General features: G+C 37.4%; 1 protein-coding gene across 1 annotated transcript in view; it reads left to right on the top strand.

The window, feature by feature from the left end:
* The window catches only part of AGBL3 (AGBL carboxypeptidase 3), a gene marked incomplete at its 5' end in the record, with an annotated part of 88224 nt that continues 60952 nt past the window's right edge, over positions 1–27272 (top strand). The window contains 2 exon segments of the mRNA XM_082846026.1: positions 1–60; positions 1387–1447. Of these exon segments, the coding sequence (XP_082702152.1) occupies positions 1–60; positions 1387–1447 (121 nt within the window).

Here is a 27272-nt window from a genome sequence, read left to right on the forward strand (position 1 = left end):
ATGTCAGAAGATTCAGAAAAGGAAGACTATTCAGACAGAACAATCAGTGAAGATGAATCAGTATGTTTTTCTCAACTTAATCCTACTTAGAAATAAAACTTGTTATAAAATATAAATTCCCAGTAAAAATACTATAAATTCAGTTGGCTGTAAAAATCCGTTGGATATTTAAATCACTTTTCACTGAAGTTGGGAAATAAATTGATTGAAAGCAAAGCTATTAATGTGTGCAGTATGCCCTATCTAGAAAGAGAATCTATATTGATTTTGGGGGTTTTTTGGGAAAATATTTTGGCTGAGATTCTTCTGAGTTTTATTAAAATGTGTGTAATAAGTAATTATTAGGGTTTTATTTTTATAATTCATGTCCACTTATTTTCTTATATGTACTAATTCTATGTTACATTATAATGTGTATCATAATAGTGAAACCTATTTCTAAACCTACTGTGTGTCACCATCATAGGTTTCATGTGGCACTGTTGTAACAAAGGAAAGTACATGGAGGAAGAAGGGGGTAGTGGGGAAACAAAATGCAGTAGTTACAAATATTTTGTCTGGTCCCAGCACATATTTCTAAGAAATTTCCTTCACATTTTAGTAAAGTATAAATTATCTATGTAAGTTAAGGTCCCAAAATAAACTCCCCAAATGATGTATAACCCTTTAAGTCAATGGCTTTCTCCCCCCCAATAAATTTATTTATTTATTTATTTTTGGCTGCATTGCTTGCTGTGCGCACGCGGGCTTCCTCTAGTTGCGCCGAGCGCGGGCTACTCTTCGTTGCGGTGCGCGGGCTTCTCATTGCGATAGCTTCTCTTTGCCGGGGGGCACAGGCTCTAGGTGCGAGGGCTTCAGTAGTTGTGGCACTCGGGCTGAGTAGTTGTGGCTCGCGGGCTCTGGAGTGCAGGCTCAGTAGTTGTGGCGCACAGGCTTATTTGCTTCGCGGCATGTGGGATCTTCCCGGACCAGGGCTCAAACCCGTGTCCCCTGCATTGGCAGGCGGATTCTTCACCACTGGGTCACTAGGGAAGTCCCGGCAATGGCTTTCTGTGTTTCTTTTTTCTTCTTTTTTTGGTTAATTTTAGTCGTAATTTAACCTGTTTTGCCAGGTTTACCAAGAATCTTTAAACTGTTCCTTCTCTATAATCATTAATATGAGCTTACCTTGTGGAAGAAGAGAAATGAAAGATGAAAACTTTGTTTCAGGATATTTGAAGTGTTGGGTGCTTTGAGATCAATAGCCAATAATAACCTTGAATTTTTTCATTTATTAAAGATTAAAGACACACTCAATTCTAAGTACTAAGGTAGATGTAAAAAATTTCTGGATTGGGAAACCGCTGGTTTTTAAAAGATAAATAATTTAAAACTCTCTTGTTTTAGGATGAGGATAACTTTATGAAGTTTGTAAATGAAGACATCCATCAGTGTGCACTTTTAACAGGTTTGACATTATTCATATATTCCCCCTTCTCTTTCTGATAATACCTTAAGTGGATGAAAAATGAGAGAGCGCTAGAAAAAAAAAGTCAGTGAATAATATAGGGAATTATTATTCTATTTTTGGTAAGGAGATATGTATTTACTTTTATAATAGTATTTTGGACTTCAAACTTTTTTTTTAATTGAAGTATAGGTGATTTACACTATTCTGTTAGTTTCGGGTATACAGAAAGTGACTCAGTTGTATATATATATTTTTCAGATTATTTCCCATTATAGGTTATTTCAAGATAACATAATTCCCTGTTCTATTCAGTAAATCCTTGTTCTTATCTATTTTATATGTAGTAGATTGTTAATCCCGTACTCCTAATTTATCCCTCCCCCTTCCTTTCCCCTCTGATAACCGTTTGTTTTCTGTGTCTGTGAGTCTGTTTCTGTTTTGTATATAGATTCATTTGTATTATTTTTTAGATTCTATATATAAGTGATATAATATTTGTCTTCCTCTGTCTAACTTATTTCACTAAGTATAATACTCTCGAGGTCCATCTATGTTGTTGCAAATGGCAATATTTCATTCTTTTTTATGGCTGAGTAATATTCCATTATACACACACACACACACACACACACACACACACACACACACACACACCCCACATCTTCTTAAGCCAGTCATCTGTTGATAGGCACATGGGTTGCTTCCATGTCTTGGCTATTGTAAATACTGCTGCTATGAACACTGGGGTCTTTGTATCTTTTTTTTTTTTTTTTTTTTGTGGTACACAGGCCTCTCACTGTTATGACCTCCCCAATTGTGGAGCACAGGCTCCGGACACGCAGGCTCAGCGGCCATGGCTCACGGGCCTAGCCGCTCTGCGGCATGTGGGATCTTCCCGGACCGGGGCACAAACCTGTGTCCCCTGCATCGGCAGGCGGACTCTCAACCACTGCGCCACCAGGGAAGCCCTGGGGTGTATTTATCTTTTTAAATTAGAGTTTTAGTTATTTCTGGATATATACCCAGGAATGGGATTGCTGGATCATATGGTAGCTCTACTTTTAGCTTTTTAAGGAACCTCCGTATTGTTTTCCATAGTGGCTGCACCAATTTACGTTCCCACCAACAGTATAGGAGGGTTCCCTTCTCTCCACACCCTCTCCAGCTTTATTATTTGTAGACTTTTTGATGATAGTCATTCTGACCTGTTTGAGTGATACCTCATTGTGCTTTTGATTTACATTTCTCTAATAATTAGTGATGTTGAACATCTTTTTGTGGGCCTGTTGGTCATCTGTATGTCTCCTCTGGAAAAATATCTAAATAAGTCTTCTGCTTATTTTTTGACTGGGTTGTTATTTGTTTGTTGGTTGGTTTTTAAATTTTATTGGCGTATAGTTGATTCACAATGTTGTTTTAGTTTCAGGTGTACAGCAAAGTGATTCAGTTATACATATACATATATTCATTCTTTTTCAGATTCTTTCCTCATATAGGTTATCACAGAATACTGAGTAGAGTTCCCTGTGCTATACAGTAGGTCCTTTCTGGTTATCTATCTTATATATAGTGGTGTCTGTATGTAATCCCAAGCTCCTGATTTATTCCTCCCTGCCCAACGTTTCCCCTTTGGTAACCATAAGTTTGTTTTTGAAATCTATTAAGTCGGTTTCTGTTTTGTAAATAAGTTCATGTGTATCATTTTTTTAAATTAGATTCCACATATGAGTGATTTCATATGATATTTGTCTTTCTCTGTCTGACTTATTAGTATGATAAGCTCTAGGTTCATCCATGTTGCTGCAGATGGCATTATTTCACTGTTTTTATGGCTGAGTAATATTCCATTGTATATATGTGCCACATCTTCTTTATCCATTCCTCTGTCAATGGACAGTTAGGTTGCTTCCATGTCTTGGCTGTTGTAAATAGTGCTGAACATTGGGGTGCATGTAGCTTTTCAGTTATGGTTTTCTCTGGATATGTGCCCAGAAGTGGGATTGCTGGATCATTGTAGTTCTATTTTTAGTTTTCTAAGGAACCTTCATACTGTTCTCCATAGTGGCTGTACCAGTTTACATCCCCACCAACAGTGCAAGAGGGTTCCCTTTTCTCCACACCCTCTCCAGCATTTATTGTTTGTAGACTTGTTGATGATGGCCATTCTGACTGGTGTATGGTGATACCTCATTGTAGTTTTGAATTGCATTTCTCGGATAATTAGTGATGTTGAGCATCTTTTCATGTGCCTGTTGGCCATCTGTGTGTCTCCTTTGGAGGCATGTCTATTTAGATCTTCTGCCCATTTTTTGATTGGGTTGTTTGTTTCTGTTTGTATAATTTGAGATTAATCCCTTGTTGGTCACTTCGTTTGCAAATGTTTTCTCCCATTCTGTGGGTCTGTTCGTTTTGGTTATGTTTTCCTTTGCTGTGCAGAAACTTTTAAGTTTAAATAGATCCCATTTGTTTATTTTTGCTTTATTTTCATTACTCTAAGAGGTGGATCAAAGAACATAATTGTTGCAATTTATGTCAAAGATTGTTCTCCCTATGTTTTCCTCTAGGAAGTTTTTAGCATCTGGCCTTACATTTAGGTCTTTGATCCATTTTGACTTTATGTGTGTATATGGTGTTAGAGAATGTTCTAATTTCATTCTTTTGCATGTAGCTGTCCAGTTTTCCCAGCACCACTTATTGAAGAGACTGTCTTTTCTACATTGTATATTCTTGCCTCCTTTGTCATAGATTAATTGACCATAGGTGTGTGGGTTTATTTCTGGGCTTTCTATCCTGTTCCATTGATCTATGTGTTTATTTTTGTGCCAGTACCACACTGTTTTGTAGTATAGTCTGAAGCCAGGGAGCCTGATTCTTCCAACTCTGTTTTTCTTTCTCAGGATTGATTTGGCTATTCAGGGTATTTTGTGTTTCCATACAAATTTAAAATTTTTTGTTCTAGTCCTGTGAAAAATGCCATTGGTAATTTGATAAGGATTGCACTGAATCTGTAGATTGCCTTGGGTAGTATAGTTATTTTGACAGTATTGATTCTTCCGATCCAGGAACATGGTATATCTTTCCATCTGTTTGTATCATCTTCAATTTCTTGCATCAGTGTCTTACAGTTTTCAGAGTACAAGTCTTTTGTCTCCTTAGTAGGTTATATTTTTTGATGCAATGGTGAATGGGATTGTTTCCTTAATTTCTCTTTCTGATCTTTTGTTGTTAGTATATAGGAATGCAAGAGATTTCTGTGTATTAATTTTGTATCCTGCAACTTTACCTAATTCATTGATGAGCTCTAGTACTTTTCTGGTAGCATCTGTAGGATTTTCTGTGTATAATATCATGTCATCTGCAAACAGTGGTAATTTTACTTCTTCTTTTCCAATTTCGATTCCTTTTATTTCTTTCTCTTCTCTTATTGCTGTAGCTAGGACTTCCAAAACTATGTTGAATGAAAGTGGTGACAGTGGGTGTCCTTGTCTTGTTCCTGATATTAGAAGGAATGCTTTTAGCTTTTCACCATTGAAAATGATGTTAGCTGTGGGTTTGTCATATATGGCCTTTATTATGTTGAGGTAAGTTCCCTCTATGCCCACTTCTGGAGAGTTTTTATCATTAACTGGGTGTTGAATTTTGTCAAATACTTTTTCTGCATCTATTGAGATGATTATATGGTTTTTATTCTTCAATTTGTTAATGTGGTATATCACACTGATTGATTTGCAGTTGTTGAAGAATCCTTGCATCCCTGGGATAAATCATGGTGTATGATCCTTTTAATGTAGAATATGCTTGGGAGTGTTCCTTCCTCTGCAATTTTTTGGAAGAGTTTGAGAAGGATGGGTGTTAGCTCTTCTCTAAATGTTTGATAGAATTTGCCTCTGAAGCCATCTGGTCCTGGACTTTTGTTTGTTGGAAGGTTTTCAATCACTGTTTCAATTTCAGTACTTCTGATTGGTCTGTTCATATTTTCTGTTTCTTCCTGGTTCAGTCTTGGAAGGTTGTACGCTTCTAAGAATTTGTCCATTTCTTCTAGGTTGTCCATTTTATTGGCATATTGTTGTTTGTAGTAGTCTCTTATGTTCCTTTGTGTTTCTGTGGTGTCCATTGTAACTTCTCCTTTTTCATTTCTAATTTTATTGATTTGAACCCTCTCCCTTTTTTTCTTGATGAGTCTGGCTAAAGATCTATCAGTTTTGTTTATCTTTTCAAAGATCCAGCTTTCAGTTTCATTGATCTTTTCTATTGTTTTCTTTGTCTCTATTTCATTATTTCTTCTCTGATCTTTATGATTTCTTTCCTTCTACTAACATTGAGTTTTGTTTGTTCTTCTTTCTCTAGTTGCTTTAGGTGTAAGATTTAGGTTGTTTGAGATTTTTATTGTTTTCTGAGGTAAGATTTTATTGCTATAAACTTCCCTCTTAGAACTGCTTTTGCTGCATCCCATAGGTTTTGGATCATCGTGTTTTCACTGTCATTTGTCTCTAGGTATTTTTTGATTTCCTTTTTGATTTCTTCAGTGATCCATTGTTCTTTTAGTAACATATTGTTTAGCCTCCATGTGTTTGTGTTTTTTTACTGTTTTTTTCCTGTAACTGATTTCTAATCTCATAACATTGTGGTTGGAAAGGATGCTTGATATGATTTCAGTTTTCTTAAATTTACTGAGGCTTGATTTGTGGCCCAACATGTGATCTGTCCTGGAGAATGTTCCAGGTGCACTTAAGAAGGAAGTCTATTCTACTGCTTTTGGATGGAATGTTCTATAAATATCAATTAAGTCCATCTGGTGAATGTGTCATTTAAGGCGTGTGTTTCCTTAGTGATTTTCTGTCTAGATGATCCAAGCATTTCTGTGCCTATTTAAATGATCATGTGGTTTTTGCTTTCCTCTTGGTAATGTGGTGTATCACATTGACTGATTTCCATATGATGAACTATCCTTGCAAACCTGGAATGAATCCAACTTGACCATAGTGTATGATCCTTTTTATGTATTTGGCTTACTAATATTTTGTTAAGGATTTTTTGCATCTGTTTTTATCACAGATATTGGCCTGTAATTTTCTTTCTTTGTAGTCCCTTTTTGGTTTTGTTATCAGGGCGATGGTAGCTTAATAGAATAAGTTTGGAAGTGTTCCCTCGTCTTCAGTTTTTTGGAATAGTTTGAGAAAGATCAGTGTAAGTTCTTCTTTGTATGTTCCGTAGAATTCCCTAGTGAAGCCATCTGGTCCTGGACTTTTGTTTGCAGGAGGTTTTTTTTTTGGTTGTTGTTGTTTTGTTTTGTTTTTTTTTTTGCGGTACGTGGACCTCCCACTGCCGTGGCCTCTCCCGTTGCGGAGCACAGGCTCCGGACACGCAGGCCCAGCGGCCATGGTTCACAGGCCCAGCCGCTCCGCGGCATGTGGGATCCTCCCGGACCAGGGCACGAACCCGTGTCCCCTGCATCGGTAGGCGGACTCTCAACCACTGCGCCACCAGGGAAGCCCAGGAGGTTTTTTTATTGCTGATTCTATTTCACTTGTAGTGATTGGTCTGCACAAGTTATCTGTTTCTTCTTGACTCAGTTTTGGCAGGCTGTGTGTTTCTAGAAACTATTTGTTGGCATATAATTCCTCATAGTATTCTCTTAACAGTTTTTTGTATTTCTGCAATATTGGCTGTTATTTCTCCTCTTTCATTTCCTATTTTGTTTATCTGGGTCCTCTCTCTTTTCTTCTTGGCAGGCCTGGCTAGAGGTGTGTTGATTTTGTTTATCTTTTCAAAAAAACCAGCTCTTGGGTTTTTTATCCTTTCTATTGTTTTTTGGATCTCTAATTTATTTATTTCCTCTTTTAACTTTATTATTTCCTTCCTTTTGCTGACATTGGTTTTTTTTTGTTCTTTTTTTAGGTGGTAGGTTAGGTTGTTTTTTTGAGTTTTTTTTTTTTCCTTCTTGAGGAAAGCCTATATCACTATGATCTTCTGTCTTAGAACTGCTTTTGCTGTGTCCCATAGATTTTGGGAGTTTGTGTTTTCATTTTCCTTTGTGCTCAGGTATTTTCCAATTTCTTCTTTGATTTCATCACTTACCCATTGGTTTTTTCAGTAGCATGTTGCTTAGTCTCCGTGTGTTCATTCTTCTCCCATTTTTCTTTCTGTGGTTGATTTCTAGTATCATACCATTGTGGTCAGAAAAGATACTTGAGATAATTTCTATCCTCTTAAATTTGTTGAGACTTGTTTTGTAACCTAATATGTGGTCTATCCTAGAGAACGTTCCATGTGCACTTGAAAAGAATGCGTATTAAGGGGTGGGGGGCTTGACGTAGTGTCCTGTATGTATCAAGTCCAGCTGGTTGTGTCATTTGGGATCTCCGTTGCCTTACTGATTTTCTGCCTGGAAGATCTGTTCATTGATGTCAGTGGGGTGTTAAAGTTTCCTACTATTATTGTATTCCTGTCAAATCTCTCTCTTTATGTCTGTTAGTATTTGTTTTATATATTTAGGTGTTCCTATATTGGGGGCATATATGTAAATGAGTATAATATCCTCTTCTTGTATTGCTCCCTTTAGCATTATATACTGTCCTTCTTTGTCTTTCTTTAAAGTCTATTTTGTCTGATATGAGTACTGCTATTCCTACTTTCTTATTGTTTCCATTTGCATGAAATATCCTTTTCCATTGCCTCACTTTCAATCTGTGTGTGTCTTTTGCCCTAAAATGAGTCTCCTGTAGGCAGCATACTGTTGGTGTTTGTTTTTTAATCCAGTCTGTCACTCTTTCTTTTGATTTGAGTATTTAGTCCACTGACATTTAAAGTAATTATTGATAGGTATGTACTTATTGCCATCTTATTTATTTTTCTTCTATTTTATTTTATTATTTAGTTATTTATTTTAACATCTTTATTGGAGTATAACTGCTTTACAATGGTGTGTTAGTTTCTGCTTTATAACAAAGTGAATCAGCTATACATACACATATATCCCCACATCTCCTCCCTCTAGTGTCTCCCTCCCACCCTCCCTATCCCACCCCACTAGGTGGTCACAAAGCACCAGGCTGATCTCCCTGTGCTATGCGGCTGCTTCCCACTAGCTATCTGTTTTACATTTGGTAGTGTATATGTGTCCATGCCACTCTCTCACTTTGTCCCGGCTTACCCTTCCCACTCCCCATGTCCTCAAGCACATTCTCTACCGTCTGCGTCTTTATTCCTGTCCTGCACCTAGGTTCTTCAGAACCCTTTTTTTTTTTAGATTCCATATATATGTGTTAGCATACAGTATTTGTTTTCCTCTTTCAGCCTTACTTCACTCTGTATGACAGATTCTAGGTCCATCCACCTCACTGCAAATAACTCAATTTTGTTTCTTTTTATGGCTGAGTAATATTCCATTGTATATATGTGCCATATCTTCTTTATCCATTCATCTGTCAATGGACACTTAGGTTGCGTCCATGTCCTGGCTGTTGTAAATAGAGCTGCACTTAATTTCCATTTTAAACCTTGTTTTCTAGTTGTTTTTGTAGTTCTTTCTTGTTCATTTCTTCTTTTTGTTTTCCCTTTTGTGGTTTAATGGTTTTCTTTTGTATTATGCTTGAGTTCCTTTCTTTTTGGTTTCTGTGAAACTATTGTATCTTTTTGATGTGTGGTTACCCTGGTTTTCAAGTATGTTAACCCATAACTATATCTACTTGCTTTAAACTGATAGTCATACAAGTTTAAACACATTCTAAAAGATATTCATTTTTATACTCCCCTCCCCTACATTTTGTGATTTTGATGTCCTATTTTACATCCTCATGCCTATCCTTTTACCATTAATAGTAGATATAATCACTTTTACAATTTTTTTGGATTTTTAAAAATTTATGTACTGACTTATTAAAGTGATCTTCAATCCTTTTATATATTTGCCTTTCCTATAGATACCTGCTTCTTTTCTATTTAGAGAAGACCTTTCAATATTTCTTTTAGGTTAGGTTTAATATTGCTATATTCTTTCAGTTTTTGCTTGTCTGAGAAATTCTTTATCTCTCCTCCTATTCTAAATGATAATCTTGCTGGGTAGAGTATCCCAGGTTGCAGGGTTTTCCCTTTCAGGACTTTGAATATATCATGCCACTCCGTTCTGATCTGCACAGTTTCTGCAGAGAAATCAGCTGATAGCCTTATGGGAGTTCCCTTGTAACTGACTCTGTTTTTCTCTTCCAGCCTTTAGAATCATCTCTTTAACTTTTGCCATTTTAATGCTAATAATGTCTTGGTGTGGGTCTGTTTGTGTTCACCTTGTTCTTTAGATTTTAGGAAGTGTTCAGCCATAGTTTCTTCAAGTACATTTTCAATCCCCTTTTCTCTCTCTTCTCCTTCTGGAACCCCTATTATGCATATATTATAATATTATATTTTATATTTATATAAATAAATATTATATTTAATATTATATTTATATTATCCTGTAAACCTCATGTGTTGCTTTCATTTTGTTGTCTTTCTGTCTGCTATTCTGATTGGGTGATTTCCATTATTCTATCTTCCAGATCACTTATTTATTCTTCTGCAGCACTTAGTCTGCTATTCATTGCTTCTAGATTGGTTTTTTACTTGGCAATTGAATTAGCTAATTTTGACTGTTTCATTTATATAGTCTAGTTCCTTGTTACAGTGATCTGCATTTCTACTGATAATCTTTCTCAATTCCTTTAGCATTTTTATTACTTCCTTTTTGAAGTTGGGGCTTAGAAGACCAGTGAGGTCTGTTTCATTAGCTGTTCTTTCAGGGGAGTTCTCTTGTTTTTTTAATTGGGAGTAGTAGTAGTTCCTCTGCTTTTTCATTTTACTTAACTTTCTCTGTCTCTATGAATTTAGGAGAAACAGTTATCTACTGTGGTCCTAAGGGGTGTTTTTATGTGGGAGCACCCCTGGATAGACTGTGTGAGTTCAATATTTTTGGTGCGAGGGCTGGTTTTGGTATGGATACCAGCCACATCTTTCTTCAGAGTTTGCTGGCCATTATCCCCTTGATAAGGGGTGTGATTTGTTTTGTAGTGTCTAGAGTCTGTGCTTGATGTGAGGTGGGGTTTCCTCTTTCTCCGTGGTTGTCATTGCCTCGTTGGGTTCTGGGTCTGCTCCCGGGTTTTGGAGTAGAAGTCCTGAGTAGAAGTCCTGAGGGTTGGGTTCAGTAAGGTTCCATTGCCCTTGAGTGCGTGCCTTTCCCCAAAGGAGATGATTGCTGAAGCAAGTGAGGTTCTTGTGGTCACAGCAAACCTGTGCACTGCCTGTGTAGGTCTCTGCGCTTCCTCTCAGATGCAGCCCAAGGTCATATCCCTTTCTCCGTTGTGTTTGTCCCAGGTCTAGTACAAGGCTGTGGTGTGGAGTAGGCTGAGGCTGAGGATGTGGGCATTGTGGCTGCAGAAATTGAGGTAGCTGTGCTGCTGCCTGGGGTCTGGGCTGCCTCTGTGGCACACTTCTCCCTGGACCTGTCTGCCACATATCTGGTGCTGAGCTGCAGCGTGGAGTGGGCGGAGCCAGTGTGCTCTCACTGGGGAACAGATTGCTTCACACTCCTCACCAGGACCTGTCTGCCCAAGATTCAGCACGTAGCTGCTGCATATTGTGGCACTGCCTTGTGTGTGTGCTGACAGTGGTCACCACAGCTATGCCTGGATCACACCGCATGCACCCTGGTCTGATCCTGTGCAGTTAGACCAAATCTTTGCCCTGATCTCGCACCAGGCTGTGGTGTGGTTTGAGCAGAGACAGGGCGTTCACCCCTTCCAATTGGGAAGTGCAGGAAGTCAGCAGCTGCCAGTGCAAGGCCCTCTCCACCTTGATTATTAGCAAGCCAGCTCACGTGCACTCCTCACAAGTAGAGTCTAGGCTTCTCCAGCTCTTCTCTCTGTCTCAGTGGATTTCCCAGCAGGCAAGAGGGCTTGTCTCCTTTGTGCAGGACCCCAAGACATGGATGCCCAGATTGTGAGTCTGTCTGTTCCCTCCCCAGGGTACGGGTCTGCCCATATGGACCTTCTCTTCCTTATGGATCCCTCTCAGAGGCACAGGTCCTGACCTGATACCTTTTTTCCTGTCCTACCCAGTTACATGGAGATCTTTCTTGCAGCTTTAGTTGTATAGGACATCTTCTGCCAGTTTCCAGGTTTTCTCTGAGAATTGTGCCACATGTAGATTTTTTTTTTAAATGTATTTGTTGAGGAAGGTGAGCTCCACGTCCTCCTACTCTGTCTTCTTTTTTTTTTTTTTTTTTTTAAAGAAGATGTTGGGGGTAGGAGTTTATTTATTTATTAATTTTTGCTGTGTTGTGTCCTCGTTTCTGTGCAAGGGCTTTCTCTAGTTGTGGCAAGCGGGGGCCACTCTTCATTGCGGTGCACGGGCCTCTCACTATGGTGGCCTCTCTTGTTGCGGAGTACAGGCTCCAGATGCGCAGGCTCAGTAGTTGTGGCGCACGGGCCTAGTTGCTCCGCGCCATGTGGGATCCTCCCAGACCAGGGCTCGAACCCGTGTCCCCTGCATTAGCAGGTAGATTCTCAACCACTGCGCCACCAGGGAAGCCCTACTCTGTCTTCGTGATCCTCCCATGAAGTTCAAACTTTTAAGGTTTGTTTAAGGTTTGATTTTTAATTAAACTAAATGAAAGTGGTCATTGTAAAGGACTTCACTTAACAAAAGAATTTACCTTGACATTTCTTTAAATAATTAGCTCTTTAAATGCATTTACAGTATGATTCAAATTTTTATGGACACAACGTTTTGGAAGTACATCTTTATTTAAATGAAGTATGCCTGTGTGAAGAGTTTCCTTAATAAAGTCATTCATTTGCAAATATATATGGCCATTTTGATGTATACTTGATTTTTAAAATTTTATACATTTAGAGTGCTTTCAAATACACATGAAAATATTTCTTCTAAATATTCACATATCTATCTGAAGATATTCTGAAATTGAAGATAAGGTTTTTATCCTTTTTTTTTGATAATTTTCACCGCCATCCTATAACAAATCTTCCTTTTTGAGAAAACAATTATTCTCAGTTTGGTATGTATCCTTCTAGACCTTTTTCTTTGGATTTATACACATACCTATACCCATATTCATAGAAAGTTTATAGTACTATTTTGCAGACTTCTTCACCCACTTTTTTGTCTTTAAAATTTTGCCTGTCTGTTGGAAGAAAGAGGGTACCTCACTATTTTAAGTAACATTTCCTTGATTGCTACAGAAATTGAGAATTATTTCATATGCTTGACTATTTATATTCCACCTTGTTATGAATTGCCCATTCATAGTAATCCTTTGTTAACTTTGTTGCTTCTGTTGTTTAGAATTATTTTGATGTTAAGTTTATCATTCATTTGTGGCTTTTTATTTTTATATCTATTTAAGCTACAAAGACCTTCCCTACACCGAGGTCATGAATATAATCATCTAAATTTCCTTTAAGTACTTTTATCTACTTGTTTGAATTTTGGTATTTAATTTCTCTATGATTTACAAATAGTAAGCGGTATGGATCTAATTTTATTTTCCAACTCATAAATAGCTACCTTGCCTTTTTTTTTTTTTTTTTTTGCGGTACGCGGGCCTCTCCCGTTGTGGAGCACAGGCTCCAGACACGCAGGCTCAGCAGTCACGGCTCACGGGCCCAAGCCACTCCGCAGCATGTGCGATCTTCCCGGACCGGGTCACGAACCCGTGTCTCCTGCATCGGCAGGTGGACTCTCAACCACTGCACCACCAGGGAAGCCCTAGCTTTTATATTTTGAAAGGTTTTGTTATAAACGTTTCTCAAAGTCCTTTCCCTATGTTCTAGAACAATTTGAATAATACTGCAATTAACTGTTCTTTTAAGTTTGATAGAATTTCCTTAAAGCTATCTGGACATAATTGTTGTTGTTTTAGAGTTACAAAGAATATTTTTATTATACAACTTATGTTTCTTCTTTGTTAGTTTAGGTTTTCTATCTATTCTAGGGACAGTTTTGGTTATTTGTATATTCCTAGAAAAATAATGCTTTTCATGGAGTGTTTTTAATTTATTTACATAGTTTTAGGCAAAGAATTCTTTTATAATTGTTATAATTTCCTTTGAACCTGAGATTTTTTCTCTGTTCTCATATTTTATGTTAAGTATTTGTGCATTCTTATTTTCTTCTCCCTGATTATATTAGTGGGATTTATCTTATTTTGTCAAAGAGTCAATGTTTGAATACATTTATTCTGTTGTGCTGTTTTCTAATTCATTAATTTATGATTATTATAATTATCTCAGAATTATTGATAATATAGTAATAAATTATGTTGATGTATCTAATTGTGGCATACCGTTAAGGGAAGTTTTAACTCCTAGTCTTTAACTTAAAAGGTTAATGCTATTTAGCTTCTTAATGAATTTATAGTACTGGTGCGGATCATTTTTCTAAGTATTTTAGTGGTACTAGTTCAAAGATGATAGGTATAAAACTATAATTTGACCCACAAATTTTCTGAACATTGTCTGTAGTACAGACCTGGTCGTGTTGATATGAGAGTTATTTGATTTAGGCATCCTGGGATTGCATCTGTCTTTAGGCCTAGTGAAAGCATGGCTCATGAGTATAAAAATCTTCTGAGGAGATTAGTATTTGGATTGTTATTTCTATGGGTAATACTACTTGGTTATTTACTTCTAATAGTCATAATTCTCCTGTCTTTAGGTCTGATGTTGGGATTATGTAGGATCAAAGTTTAAATCCTCATAGTCTGTATATTCTTAGATTCAGTATCACTGATGTGCTATAGTTCTTACGGTAAGGGAAGGATTATTAATTTCATCTATCATGTAAAGAATTCTTAATGATGGCAGGGCAGTTAGAATTAGGATAATGGCTGGTAAGTTTGTCGGGATAGTTTCTACTTATCGTGCTTCTGTTGTACTTGTGTTAGTTTAGTTGTTAATATTAGTGAAATAATATAGAGGACCAGGGAGCTGATTAAAAACACAGTTATCAATGTGTGATCATGAAAATGTAGTAATTCTTCTATAATGGGTGATGTTGCATCTTGAAAACCTAATTGTAGAGGATATGCCATGGAGATATATAGGACTTTCACCTATAATTTAACTCTGATAAAGTTATGGAAAATTTTACTAATATCTCATTTATTGAGAAAGACATAATGATTATGATGTTGGCTTGAAACCAGTAGAAGAGGATTCGATTCCTTCCTTTCTTAGCTATTTTGAGTTAACATAAGTGGGCTCTTCGAATGTGTGATAGGGTGGACATCCATTTAGTCATTCTAGTTAGCTCTACTGTTAAGACTTCTCATTTTGATGCAAATGCTTCTCAAATTATGAAAATTATTAATATTACTGCTGTTAGTGAAATGAATGAGCTTATTGATGAGATAGTGTTTCATGTTGTGTATGCATCTAGGTATATCATTGTGGTATTCCAGATAGACCTAGGAAATGTTGTGGGAAGAAGGTTATATTTACACCTACAACAAATATAGTTACGAAATGAATTTTTGGTCATGTTGAGTTGAGTGTATAGCCTAAGAATAGTGGGAATCAATGTACAAAGCCTCCCATAATAGCGAATACAGCTCCAATTGATAATACTTAGTGGAAGTGTGCAACCATGTAATCTATATCATGAAGGACAGTGTCTAGTGATGAGTCAGCTAGGACAATTCCTGTTAGTCCACCTACTGTAAAAAGGAAGATGAAGCCTAGGGCTCATATTATGGCTGGAGATCATTTGATATTACCTCCATGAAGCGTTGCTAGTCAACTAAATACTTTTACTCCTGTTGGAATAGCAATAATTATAGTGGCTGATATAAAATATGCTCATGTTTCAACATCTGTATTTACTGTAAACATGTGGTGAGCTCATACGATGAATCCTAAAAGTCCAATTGATATCATAGCTCATAGTATACCTATGTACCCAGAAAGCTCTTTTTTCCTGAGCAATAAGTTACAATATGTGAGATTATTCCAAATCCAAGTAAAATTAGAATATAGACCTCAGGATGTCTGAAGAATCAGAATAGGTGCTGATATAAGGTTTGATCTCCCCCTCCCGCAGGGTCAAAAATGGTTGTGTTTAGGTTTCGTTTCTGTTAATAGCATAGTAATTCCAGCTACTAGAACAGGTGATGATAGTAGCAGTAGCACAGCTGTAATTAAAACTGATCATACAAATAATGGTGTTTGATATTGGGGTATAGCATATGGTTTTATGTTAATAATTGTAATAAAATTAATAGCATCTAAAATTGAGGCAACAGCTGCTAAATGCAGGGAAAAGATAGTAAGGTCTACTGAAGCTCCAGCATGGGCTAAGTTTCTGGCTAAAGCCTGTACCAGCACTGGCTTCAACAATAGATGATGAAAGAAGTAGTAGGAAAGAGGGTGGAAGTAATCAGAAGCTTATATGATTTATATGGGGAAAGGCTATATCGGGTGCCCCGATCATTAGTGGAACTAGTCAGTTCCTGAAGCCTCCAATTATAATGGGCATAACTATAAAGAAAATTATTACAAATGTGTGGGCTGTTACAACTACGTTGTAAATCTGATAGTCTTCAAGCAGTGTTCCAGGTTGACCTAGTTCAGCATGAATTAGTAGGCTTAAGGTAGTGCCCACTATCCCAGCCCAAGCACCAAGTAGTAGATATAAAGTACCAATGTCTTTATGGTTAGTTGAGAATAGTCTGTGGTTTATGAACATAGGTTAAATGGCTGAGTAAGTATTAGACTGTAAATGTAAAGATGGGGGTTGAGTCCTCTTTTTGCCAAGTCCTGTGGTGAATTTTACACATTGAATTGCAAATTCAAAGAAGCAGCTTCAATTCTGCCAGGGCTTCTCCCACCTTTTTTTTTCCTGGTGGTAGGAGAAGTAGATTGAAGCAAGTTGACCAGGGTATTTAGCTGTTAACTAAAAGTTTCTTGGGAAGTGTAATCCCACCAATCTAGTGAGGATTTAGCTTAAAGTGTTCAATTTGCATTCAGTTGATGTAAGATATAGTCTTGCAGTCCTTATTAAGCAGGAATTAAGTAAACTTGCTTAGGGCTTTGAAGGCTCTTGGTCTGTGTAACCTAAATTCCTAATCCATTACTCAGAGTATTGGTGTAAGGGGTAGGAGTATTATGGATATTACAATTATTGTTGGTAGGAAAATTGTTTTGCAAAATCAAATTGTCATTTTATTTTTATATTATTTATGGAGGGAAATATAGTTAGTGCTGTAGAGTATGTGAGTCATATGTAGAAGTATAGGTTGAGTAGTGCTGTAATAGCTATTAGTTTAGGTAAAATAATGTTGTTGTTTTTTGTTATTTCTTAAATGATTATTCACTTTGGCATAAATCCTGATAGTGGTGGAAGGCCTCCCACTGAGAATAGGGTGATGGGGATGAGGGTTGTAATAATGGATATTTTGTTTCATGTGTGTGATAGCGATAGTATAGCCGTAGCTGAGCTGTAATATGTTATTGTAATATAAATTATAAGGTTTAGGGTTGTTATAGTTGGGTTTTACAGTATAATGGCTGATAGTCATCCTATGTGAGCAATTGATGAGTAAGCTATAATTTTTTATAGTTGGGTTTGGTTTAATCCACCTCACCCCCAATTATGATGGATAGTATGGTTATAGATAGTACTTGGTTTAGGCTGATGGATGGTGAGATTTGGTATAATACTGACAGGGGTGCAAGTTTTTGTCATGTTAGTAAGATGAAGCCTGCTATTAACGAGATGCCTTGTGTAACTTCAGGTACTCAGAAGTGGAATGGAGATAGTCCTAGTTTTATGGTTAGGGCTATGGTTATTACTGTCGATGCTGTTGGATTAAAGATTTTTGTAATGGTTCATTGGCCGGAATATAACACGTTAATAATAACGGCTATTATACGTAATATTGATGTGGTAACTTGTGTTAGGAAATATTTAGTGGGTGCTTCTAGAGCTCGTGAGTTAAATTTTTTTATTAAAATGGGAATAATGGCTAGTATATTTATTTCAAAATCGATTCAGATTAATAGTCAGTGGGAGCTGGTTATTACAATTATGGTTCCTGAGATAATGGTTGTTAGGATGATGATAAAGATGATGGGATTTATTAGTACGGGAAGGGTATAAACCAACATTTTTTGGGTAAGCGTCCAATAGCTTATTTAGCTGATCTTACTATAGAATATGGTGTAATGTGGTAGCACGAATTTTGAACTCTTAATCAATTCCTATGATTCTAGAAATAAGATGATTTAAACCTCTATTATTTACTCTATCAAAGTAACTCTTTTATCAGACATATTTCTTGATGGATGCTTGATATTGTAATAGGTAATGAGGTGTGTCATATGCATAGGGCTGGCGTTAGTGCTAGGAAGTTTTTTCAAAGTAAATATATTAATTCATCGTATCAAAATCAAGGACAGGATGCTCAAATTCATAGGAAAGAGATTGTTTGTAATAGTGTTTCGATGATAAAGTTGGTTGTGTATAACTCTGACATATAGGGGTTATAGAATGCTCCTAGAAATAGTATTGTTGGGAAAATGTTTATTATGATAATGTTGGCGTATTCTGCTAAGAAATGGAGGATGTAGCTGGTCGAAGTGATTCTTTACTGAGTAACTTGACTGCATCAGCAATGGGTTGTATTAGACCACATGGTCCTATGATATTTGGCCCTTTTCGAAGTTGCATATAACCTAAAATTTTTTGTTCAATTAATGTTAGGAATGCTACAGCTAAAAGAATGGGGATAATAAGTGTTAAGATATTAATTATAAACATTTTGTTGGGGAGAGGATTTGAACCTTTGGTTGTAAAGTTTTAAGTTTTACGCAATTTCCAGGCTCTGCCACCTTAACAAACCCTAGTCTTGGGTAGATGTTTTGTATCTGTTAATTAAGTTGAGATTATATCATTATTTAGTTTTAAGGCACTTTTTAAAGTGGGCCTTATTTCTCTTGTCCTTTCGTACTGGGAGAAATGTATAATAGATAGAAACCGACCTGGATTACTCTGGTCTGAACTCAGATCGTATAGGACTTTAATCGTTGAACAAATGAACCTTTAATAGCAGTTACATCATTGGGGTGTCCTGATCCAACATCGAGGTCGTAAACCCTATTGTCGGTTTGAACTCTAGAATAGGATTGTGCTGTTATCCCTAGGGTAACTTGTTCCATTGATCAGCTTTTTAGATCAATAAGTGATAATATGTTTTGACTGGTAAGTCTAGACTTTAATTACTCGGAGGCTTTTTTGTTCTCCGAGGTCACCCCAACCAAGTTGTCAACCAATATAAATTTTTGTTATCACTTGATGGTTTAGTTATTTTTTGGGGGGGTTGACAAATTAAAGCTCCATTGGGTCTTATTTTGTTTTTCCCGCCTCTTCATGGGAAGGTCAGGTTCACTGATTGAAACTAAGAGACAGTAAAACCCTTGTGTGGCCATTCATACAAGTCCTTATTTAGAGAACAAAGGTTTGTGCTACCTTTGGTCAGGATACTGTGGCTATTTAACAGTTGTCACTGGGCAGGCAGTGCCTCTAATACTTGTTATGCTAGAGGTGATGTTTTTGGTAAATAGGTGGGGTTTATGTTTGCTGAGTCCCTTTTACTTTTTTTAATCTTTCTTTGGGTGCATGGCTGTTGGATTAATAGTGTGTTTGATAAATAGTTTAACGTTGAGTTGTATTTATTTACTGTTAATTATTCATATATTATTAGTTACTGATGTAAACTTATGCAAGGAGAAATACTTCTTGTTACTCATATTAACATTATCGCCTCTATTGGTTAATAGATTAGTCCAGTATAAACCTATGAGTTGATTTGCTTGTTATTGGTATTAAGGTAAAATTACTGTTGAGCTTGAATGCTTTCTTAATTGGTGGCTGCTTTTAAGCCAGCTATGGTGTTGCTTATTTTTACTCTCTACATAAGGTTGTACCCATTTCTAAAAGGCTGTACCTTTTTAGACTAACATTTAAAAATACATTAAAATTTATAAAAGGTTTCTGGTGATTTTTAAAGTTGAACTGAAATTCTTTTCCTGGACAACCAGCTATCACTAGGCTCATTAGGCTTCTCACCTCTACTTATGAATCTCCTCACTATTTTGCTACACAGAAGAGTTTGTTCTAATAAACTGTTCATAAGTAGTTCGTCTGGTTTGGGGATATTTAACTTAAGTTCTCTTTGTTGAATATTAGTTAAATCATTATGTGAAAGGTACAGAGGGTAAACTTAGCTTTTTGTTACTTTTAATGCTTCTTTCATCATTCCCTTACGGTACTTTCTCTGTAGCGCCAGGGATATTTTAAATTTCTATCTCCTATAATTTGAATGTTGAGTGAATGTTTTATTTAGTTTGCTTGTACTAGTAGAATGGAAAGGGGTGTTGGCCTAGATTTATTTCAAAGTATTCATAAATTATGAAATCTACTAGGTGAAAACTAGGTATTTTGGTTTTTTTTTACATCTTTATTGGAGTATAATTGCTTTACAATGGTGTGTTAGTTTCTGCTTTATAACAAAGTGAATCAGTTATACATATACATATGTTCCCATATCTCTTCCCTCTTGCGTCTCCCTCCCTCCCATCCTCCCTATCCCACCCCTCTAGGTGGTCACAGAACACCAAGCTGATCTCCCTGTGCTATGCGGCTGCTTCCCACTAGCTATCTATTTTATGTTTGGTAGTGTATATATATCCATGCCACTCTCTTACTTTGTCACAGCTTACCCTTCCCCCTCCCCATATCCTCAAGTCCATTCTCTAGTAGGTCTGTGTCTTTATTCCTGTCTTACCCCTAGGTTCTTCATGACATTTTTTTTTCTTAGATTCCATTTATACATGTTAGCATACGGTATTTGTCTTTCTTTTTCTGACTTACTTCACTCTGTATGACAGACTCTAGGTCCATCTACCTCACTACAAATAACTCAATTTCGTTTCTTTTTATGGCTTAGTAATATTCCATTGTATATATGTGCCACATCTTCTTTATCCATTCATCCAATGATGGACACTTAGATTCTTTCCATCTCCTGGCTATTGTAAATAGAGCTGCAATGAACATTTTGGTACATGACTCTTTTTGACTTATGGTTTTCTCAGGGTATATGCCCAGTAGTGGGATTGCTGGGTCATATGGTAGTTATATTTGTAGTTTTTTAAGGAACCTCCATACTGTTCTCCATAGTGGCTGTACCAATTCACTTCCCACCAGCAGTGCAAGAGTGTTCCCTTTCCTCCACACCCTCTCCAGCATTTATTGTTTCTAGATTTTTTGATGATAGCCATTCTGACTGGTGTGAGATGATATCACATTATAGTTTTGATTCGCATTTCTCAAATGATTAATGATGTTGAGCATTGTTTCATGTGTTTGTTGGCAATCTGTATATCTTTGGAGAAATGTCTGTTTAGGTCTTTTGCCCATTTTTGGATTGGGTTGTTTGTTTTTTTGTTATTGAGCTGCATGAGCTGCTTGTACATTTTGGTGATTAATCCTTTGTCAGTTGCTTCCTTTGCAAATATTTTCTCCCATTCTGAGGGTTTTGGTCTTGTTTATGGTTTACTTTGCTGTGCAAAAGCTTTGAAGTTTCATTAGGTCCCATTTGTTTATTTTTGTTTTTATTTCCATTTCTCTAGGAGGTGGGTCAAAAAGGATCTTGCTGTGATTTATGTCATAGAGTGTTCTGCCTATGTTTTCCTCTAAGAGTTTGATAGTTTCAGGCCTTACATTTAGCTCTTTAATCCATTTTGAGCTTATTTTTGTGTATGGTGTTAGTGAGTGTTCTAATCTCATACTTTACATGTACCTGTCCAGTTTTCCCAGCACCACTTATTGAAGAGGCTGTCCTTTCTCCACTGTACAGTCCTGCCTCCTTTATCAAAGATAAGGTGACCATATGTGCATGGGTTTATCTCTGGGCTTTCTGTCCTGTTCCATTGATCTATATTTCTGTTTTTGTGCCAGTACCATACTGTCTTGATCACTGTAGCTTTGTAGTATAGCCTGAAGTCAAGGAGCCTGATTCCTCCAGCTCTGTTTCTTGTTCTCAAGATTGCTTTGGCTATTCTGGGTCTTTTGTGTTTCCATACAAATTGTGCAATTTTTTGTTCTAGTTCTGTGAAAAATGCCAGTGGTAGTTTGATGGGGATTGCATTCAATCTGTAGATTGCTTTGGGTAGTAGAGTCATTTTCACAATGTTGATTCTTCCAATCCAAGAACATGGTATATCTCTCCATCTATTTGTATCATCTTTAATTTCTTTCATCAGTGTCTTATAATTTTCTGCATACAGGTCTTTTGTCTATTAGGTAGGTTTATTCCTAGATATATTATTCTTTTTGTTGCAGTGGTAAATGGGAGTGTTTTCTTGATTTCACTTTCAGATTTTTCATCATTAGTGTATAGGAATGCCAGAGATTTCTGTGCATTAATTTTGTATCCTGCTACTTTACCAAATTCATTGATAGCTCTAGTAGTTTTCTGGAGGCATATTTAGGATTCTCTATGTATAGTATCATGTCATCTGCAAACAGTGACAGCTTTACTTCTTCTTTTCCGATTTGGATTCCTTTTATTTCCTTTTCTTCTCTGATTGCTGTGGCTAAAACTTCCAAAACAGTGTTGAACAAGAGTGGTGAGAGTGGGCAACCTTGTCTTGTTTCTGATCTTAGTGGAAATGCTTTCAGTTTTTCACCATTGAGGACAGTGTTGGCTGTGGGTTTGTCATATATGGCCTTTATCATGTTGAGGAAAGTTCCCGCTATGCCTACTTTCTGGAGGGTTTTTATCATAAATGGGTGTTGAATTTTGTCGAAAGCTTTCTCTGCATCTATTGAGATGATCATATGGTTTTTCTCTTTCAACTTGTTAATATGGTGTATCACGTTGATTGATTTGCGTATATTGAAGAATCCTTGCATTCCTGGAATAAAGCCCACTTGATCATGGTGTATGATCCTTTTAATGTGCTGTTGGATTCTGTTTGCTAGTATTTTGTGGAGGATTTTTGCATCTATGTTCATCAGTGATATTGGCCTGTAGTTTTCTTTCTTTGTGACATCCTTGTCTGGTTTTGGTATCAAGGTGATGGTGACCTCGTAGAATGAGTTTGGGAGTATTCCTCCCTCTGCTATATTTTGCAAGAGTTTGAGAAGGATAGGTGTTAGCTCTTCTCTAAAAGTTTGATAGAATTCACCTGTGAAGCCATCTGATCCTGGGCTTTTGTTTGTTGGAAGATTTTTAATCACAGTTTCAATTTCAGTGCTTCTGATTGGTCTGTTCATATTTTCTATTTCTTCCTGATTCAGTCTTGGCAGGGTATGCATTTCTAAGAATTTGTCCATTTCTTCCAGGTTGTCCATTTTATTGGCATAGAGTTGCTTGTAGTAACCTCTCATGATATTTTGCATTTCTGCAGTGTTAGTTGTTACTTCTTTTTCATTTCTAATTCTATTGATTTGAGTCTTCTCCCTTTTTTTCTTGATGAGTCTGGCTAATGGTTTATCAATTTTGTTTATCTTCTCAAAGAACCAGCTTTTAGTTTTATTGATCTTTGCTATCGTTTCCTTCATTTCTTTTTCATTTATTTCTCATCTGATCTTTATGATTTCTTTCCTTCTGCTATCTTCGGGGGTTTTTTGTTCTTCTTTCTCTAATTGCTTTAGTCACAAGTTTAGGTTGTTTATTCGAGATGTTTCATGTTTCTTAAGGTAGTATTGTATTGCTATAAACTTCCCTCTTAGAACTGCTTTTGCTGCATCCCATAGGTTTTGCGTTGTCGTGTTTCCATTGTCATTTGTTTCTAGGTATTTTTTTATTTCCTCTTTGATTTCTTCAGTGATCACTTCGTTATTAAGTAGTGTATTGTTTAGCCTCCATATGTTTGTATTTTTTACAGATCTTTTCCTGTAATTGATATCTAGTCCTATAGTGTTGTGGTCGGAAAAGATACTTGATAGAATTTCAATTTTTTAAAATTTACCAAGGCTTGATTTGTGACCCAAGGTACGATCTATCCTGGAGAGTGTTCCATGAGCACTTGAGAAAAATGTGTATTCTGTTGTTTCTGGTTGGAATGTCCTATAAATATCAATTAAGTCCATCTTGTTTAAGGTATCATTTAAAGCTTGTGTTTCCTTATTTATTTTCATTTTGGATGATCTGTCCATTGGTGAAAGTGGGGTGTTAAAGTCCCCTACTATGAATGTGTTACTGTCGATTTCCCCTTTTATGGCTGGTAGTATTTGCTTTATGTTTTGAGGTGCTCCTATGTTGGGTGCATAAATATTTACAATTGTTATATCTTCTTCTTGGATCGATCCCTTGATCATTATGTAGTGTCCTTCTTTGTCTCTTCTAATAGTCTTTATTTTAAAGTCTATTTTGTCTGATATGAGAATTGCTACTCCAGCTTTCTTTTGGTTTCCATTTGCATGGAATATCTTTTTCCATCCCCTCACTTTCAGTCTGTATGTGTCCCTAGGTCTGAAGTGGGTCTCTTGTAGACAGCATTATATGGGTCTTGTTTTTGCATCCATTCAGCCAGTCTGTGTCTTTTGGTGGGAGCATTTAATCCATTTACATTTAAGGTAATTATTGATATGTATGTTCCTATTCTCATTTTCTTAATTGTTTTGGGTTTGTTATTTTAGGTCTTTTCCTTCTCTTGTGTTTCTTGCCTAGAGAAGATCCTTTAGCATTTGTTGTAAAGCTGGTTTGGTGGTGCTGAACTCTCTCAGCTTTTGCTTGTCTGTAAAGGTTTTAATTTCTCCATCAAATCTGAATGAGATCCTTGCTGGGTAGAGTAATCTTGGTTGTAGTTTTTCTCCTTCATCACTTTAAATATGTCCTGCTAGTCCCTTCTGTCTTGCAGAGTTTCTGCTGAAAGATCAGCTGTTAACCTTATGGGGATTCCCTTGTGTGTTATTTGTTGTTTTTCCCTTGCTGCTTTTAATATGTTTTCTTTGTATTTAATTTCTGACAGTTTGGTTAATATGTGTCTTGGCATGTTTCTCCATGGATTTATCCTGTATGGGACTCTGTGTGCTTCCTGGACTTGATTAACTGTTTCCTTTCCCATATTAGGGAAGTTTTCAACTATAATCACTTCAAATATTTTCTCAGTCCCTTTCTTTTTCTCTTCTTCTGGAACCCCTATAATTCGAATGTTGGTGCATTTAATATTGTCCCAGAGGTCTCTGAGACTGCCCTCAGTTCTTTTCATTCTTTTTTCTTTATTCTGCTCTGCAGTAGTTATTTCCACTATTTCATCTTCCAGGTCACTTATCCGTTCTTCTGCCTCAGTTATACTGCTATTGATCCCTTTTATTTTTAATTTCATTTATTGTGTTGTTCATCATTGCTTGTTTCATCTTTAGTTCCTCTGAATCCTTGTTAAATGTTTCTTGCATTTTCTCTATTCTATTTCCAAGATTTTGGATCATCTTTACTATCATTTTTCTCACTTATTTTTCAGGTAGACTGCCTATTTCCTCTTCATTTGTTAGGTCTGGTGGGTTTTTATCTTGCTCCTTCATCTGCTGTGTGTTTTTCTGTCTTCTCATTTTGCTTAACTTACTGTGTTTGGGGTTGTCTTTTTGCAGACTGCAGGTTTGTAGTTCCCGTTGTTTTTGGTGTCTGTCCCCAGTGGCTAAAGTTGGTTCAGTGGGTTGTGTAGGCTTCCTGGTGGAGGGGACTAGTGCCTGTGTTCTGGTGGATGAAGCTGGATCTTGTCTTTCTGGTTGGCAGGTCCACGTCTGGTGGTGTGTTTTGGGGTGTCTGTGGACTTATTATGATTTTAGGTTGCCTCTCTGCTAATGGGTGGGGTTGTGTTCCTGTCTTGCTAGTTGTTTGGCATAGGGTGTCCAGCACTGTAGCTTGCTGGCCGTTGAGTGAAGCTGGGTGTTGGTGTTGAGACGGGGATCTCTGGGAGATTTTTGCCATATTATATTACATGGAGCTGGGAGGTCTTTTGTGGACCAGTGTCCTGAAGTTGGCTCTCCCACCTCAGAGGCACAGCACTGACTCCTGGCTGCAGCACCAAGAGCCTTTCATCCACACAGCTCAGAATAAAAGGGAGAAAAAGTAGAAAGGAAGGAAGGAAGGGAGGGAGGGAGGAAGGAAGGAAGGAGATAAAAGAAAATAAAGATAAAATAAAATAAAGTTATTAAAATAAAAAATAATTATTAAGAAAAAAATTTTTTAAGAAATAAAAAACAACAGACGGATAGAACCCTAGGACAAATGGTGAAAGCAAAGCTATACAGACAAAATCTCACACAGAAGCATACACATACACACTCACAAAAAGAGGAAAAGGGAAAAAATAATAAATCTTGCTCTCAAAGTCCACCTCCTCTATTTGGGATGATTCATTGTCTATTCAGGTATTCCACAGATGCAGGTCCATCAAGTTGATTGTGGAGATTTAATCCGCTGCTCCTGAGGCTGCTGGGAGAGATTTCCCTTTCTCTTCTTTGTTGCACAGCTCCCGGGGCTCAGCTTTGGATTTGGCCCCACCTCTGCGTGTAGGTCGCGGGAGGGCATCTGTTCTTTGCTCAGACAGGACGGGGTTAAAGGAGCCGCTGATTCGGGGCCTCTTGCTCACTCAGGCCGGGGGGAGGGAGGGGCACGATGCTGGGTGAGCCTGCGGCGGCAGAGGCCGGCAGGACGTTGCACCAGCCTGAGGCGTGCCGTGCGTTCTCCCGGGGAAGTTGTCCCTGGATCCCGGGACCCTGGCAGTGGCGGGCTGCACAGCCTCCCTGGAAGGGAGGTGTGGATAGTGACCTGTGCTCGCACACAGGTTTCTTGATGGCGGCAGCAACAGCCTTAGCGTCTTGTGCCCATCTCTGGGGTCCGCGCTGTTAGCCGCGGCTCACGCCCGTCTCTGGAGCTCCTTTAAGCAGCGCTCTTAATCCCCTCCAGGTACGTGGGGAGTTCCTTGCCTTTTGGGAGGTCTGAGGTCTTCTGCTAGCATTCAGTAGGTGTTCTGTAGGAATCGTTCCATGTGTAGATGTATTTCTGATGTATCTGTGGGGAGGAAGGTGGTCTCCGCGTCTTACTCTTCCGCCATCTTCCCCCTCTCCTACTCCCTAGGTGCTTTTTTGAAGCTATGCTTTGATTTATTCAAGCACACTTTCCAGTATGCTTACCTTGTTATGACTTGTCTCCTCTCATATGATTAGTGTTTGCTAATAGATTATAGAAAATTATTATAATACTTAAGGAGGGTGACGGGCGGTGTGTGCGTGCTTCATGGTCTTAATCAAGTAAGCACTCTATTCTTAATTTACTACTAAATCCTCCTTTGGTTTTTAGTTTTCATAAACTAAAACTAAAATGTGGTGAAAATATATTCTTGAAGTAGAAAATGTAGCCCATTTCTTCCCATCCCATAGGTTACACCTTGACCTAACGTGTTTATGTATAATAATTATGCTTACTTTTACTCCTTTTAAGGGTTTGCTGAAGATGGCGGTATATAGACTCAATTAGCAAGAGTTGGTGAGGTTTATCAGGGTTTATCGATTATAGAACAGGCTCCTCTAGAGGGGTGTGAAGGACCTCCAAGTCCTTTGAGTTTTAAGCTGCTGCTAGTAGTACTCTGACGAATAATTTTGTTCTTGTAATTATTTGGGTTTAGGGCTAAGCATAGTGGGGTATCTAATCCCAGTTTGGGTCAGGAAATACTAAAGTCACTTTCATAGTCTACTTTTATTTTAGTTACGGCTTTTTATGACTTAATTAAAACTTTATTTTATGTAACTCTTTAACACGCCT

This window comes from Leucopleurus acutus (assembly GCF_964270905.1).
Source record: "Leucopleurus acutus genome assembly, chromosome: 9".
In the NCBI taxonomy this organism is placed as follows: Eukaryota; Metazoa; Chordata; class Mammalia; order Artiodactyla; family Delphinidae; genus Leucopleurus; species Leucopleurus acutus.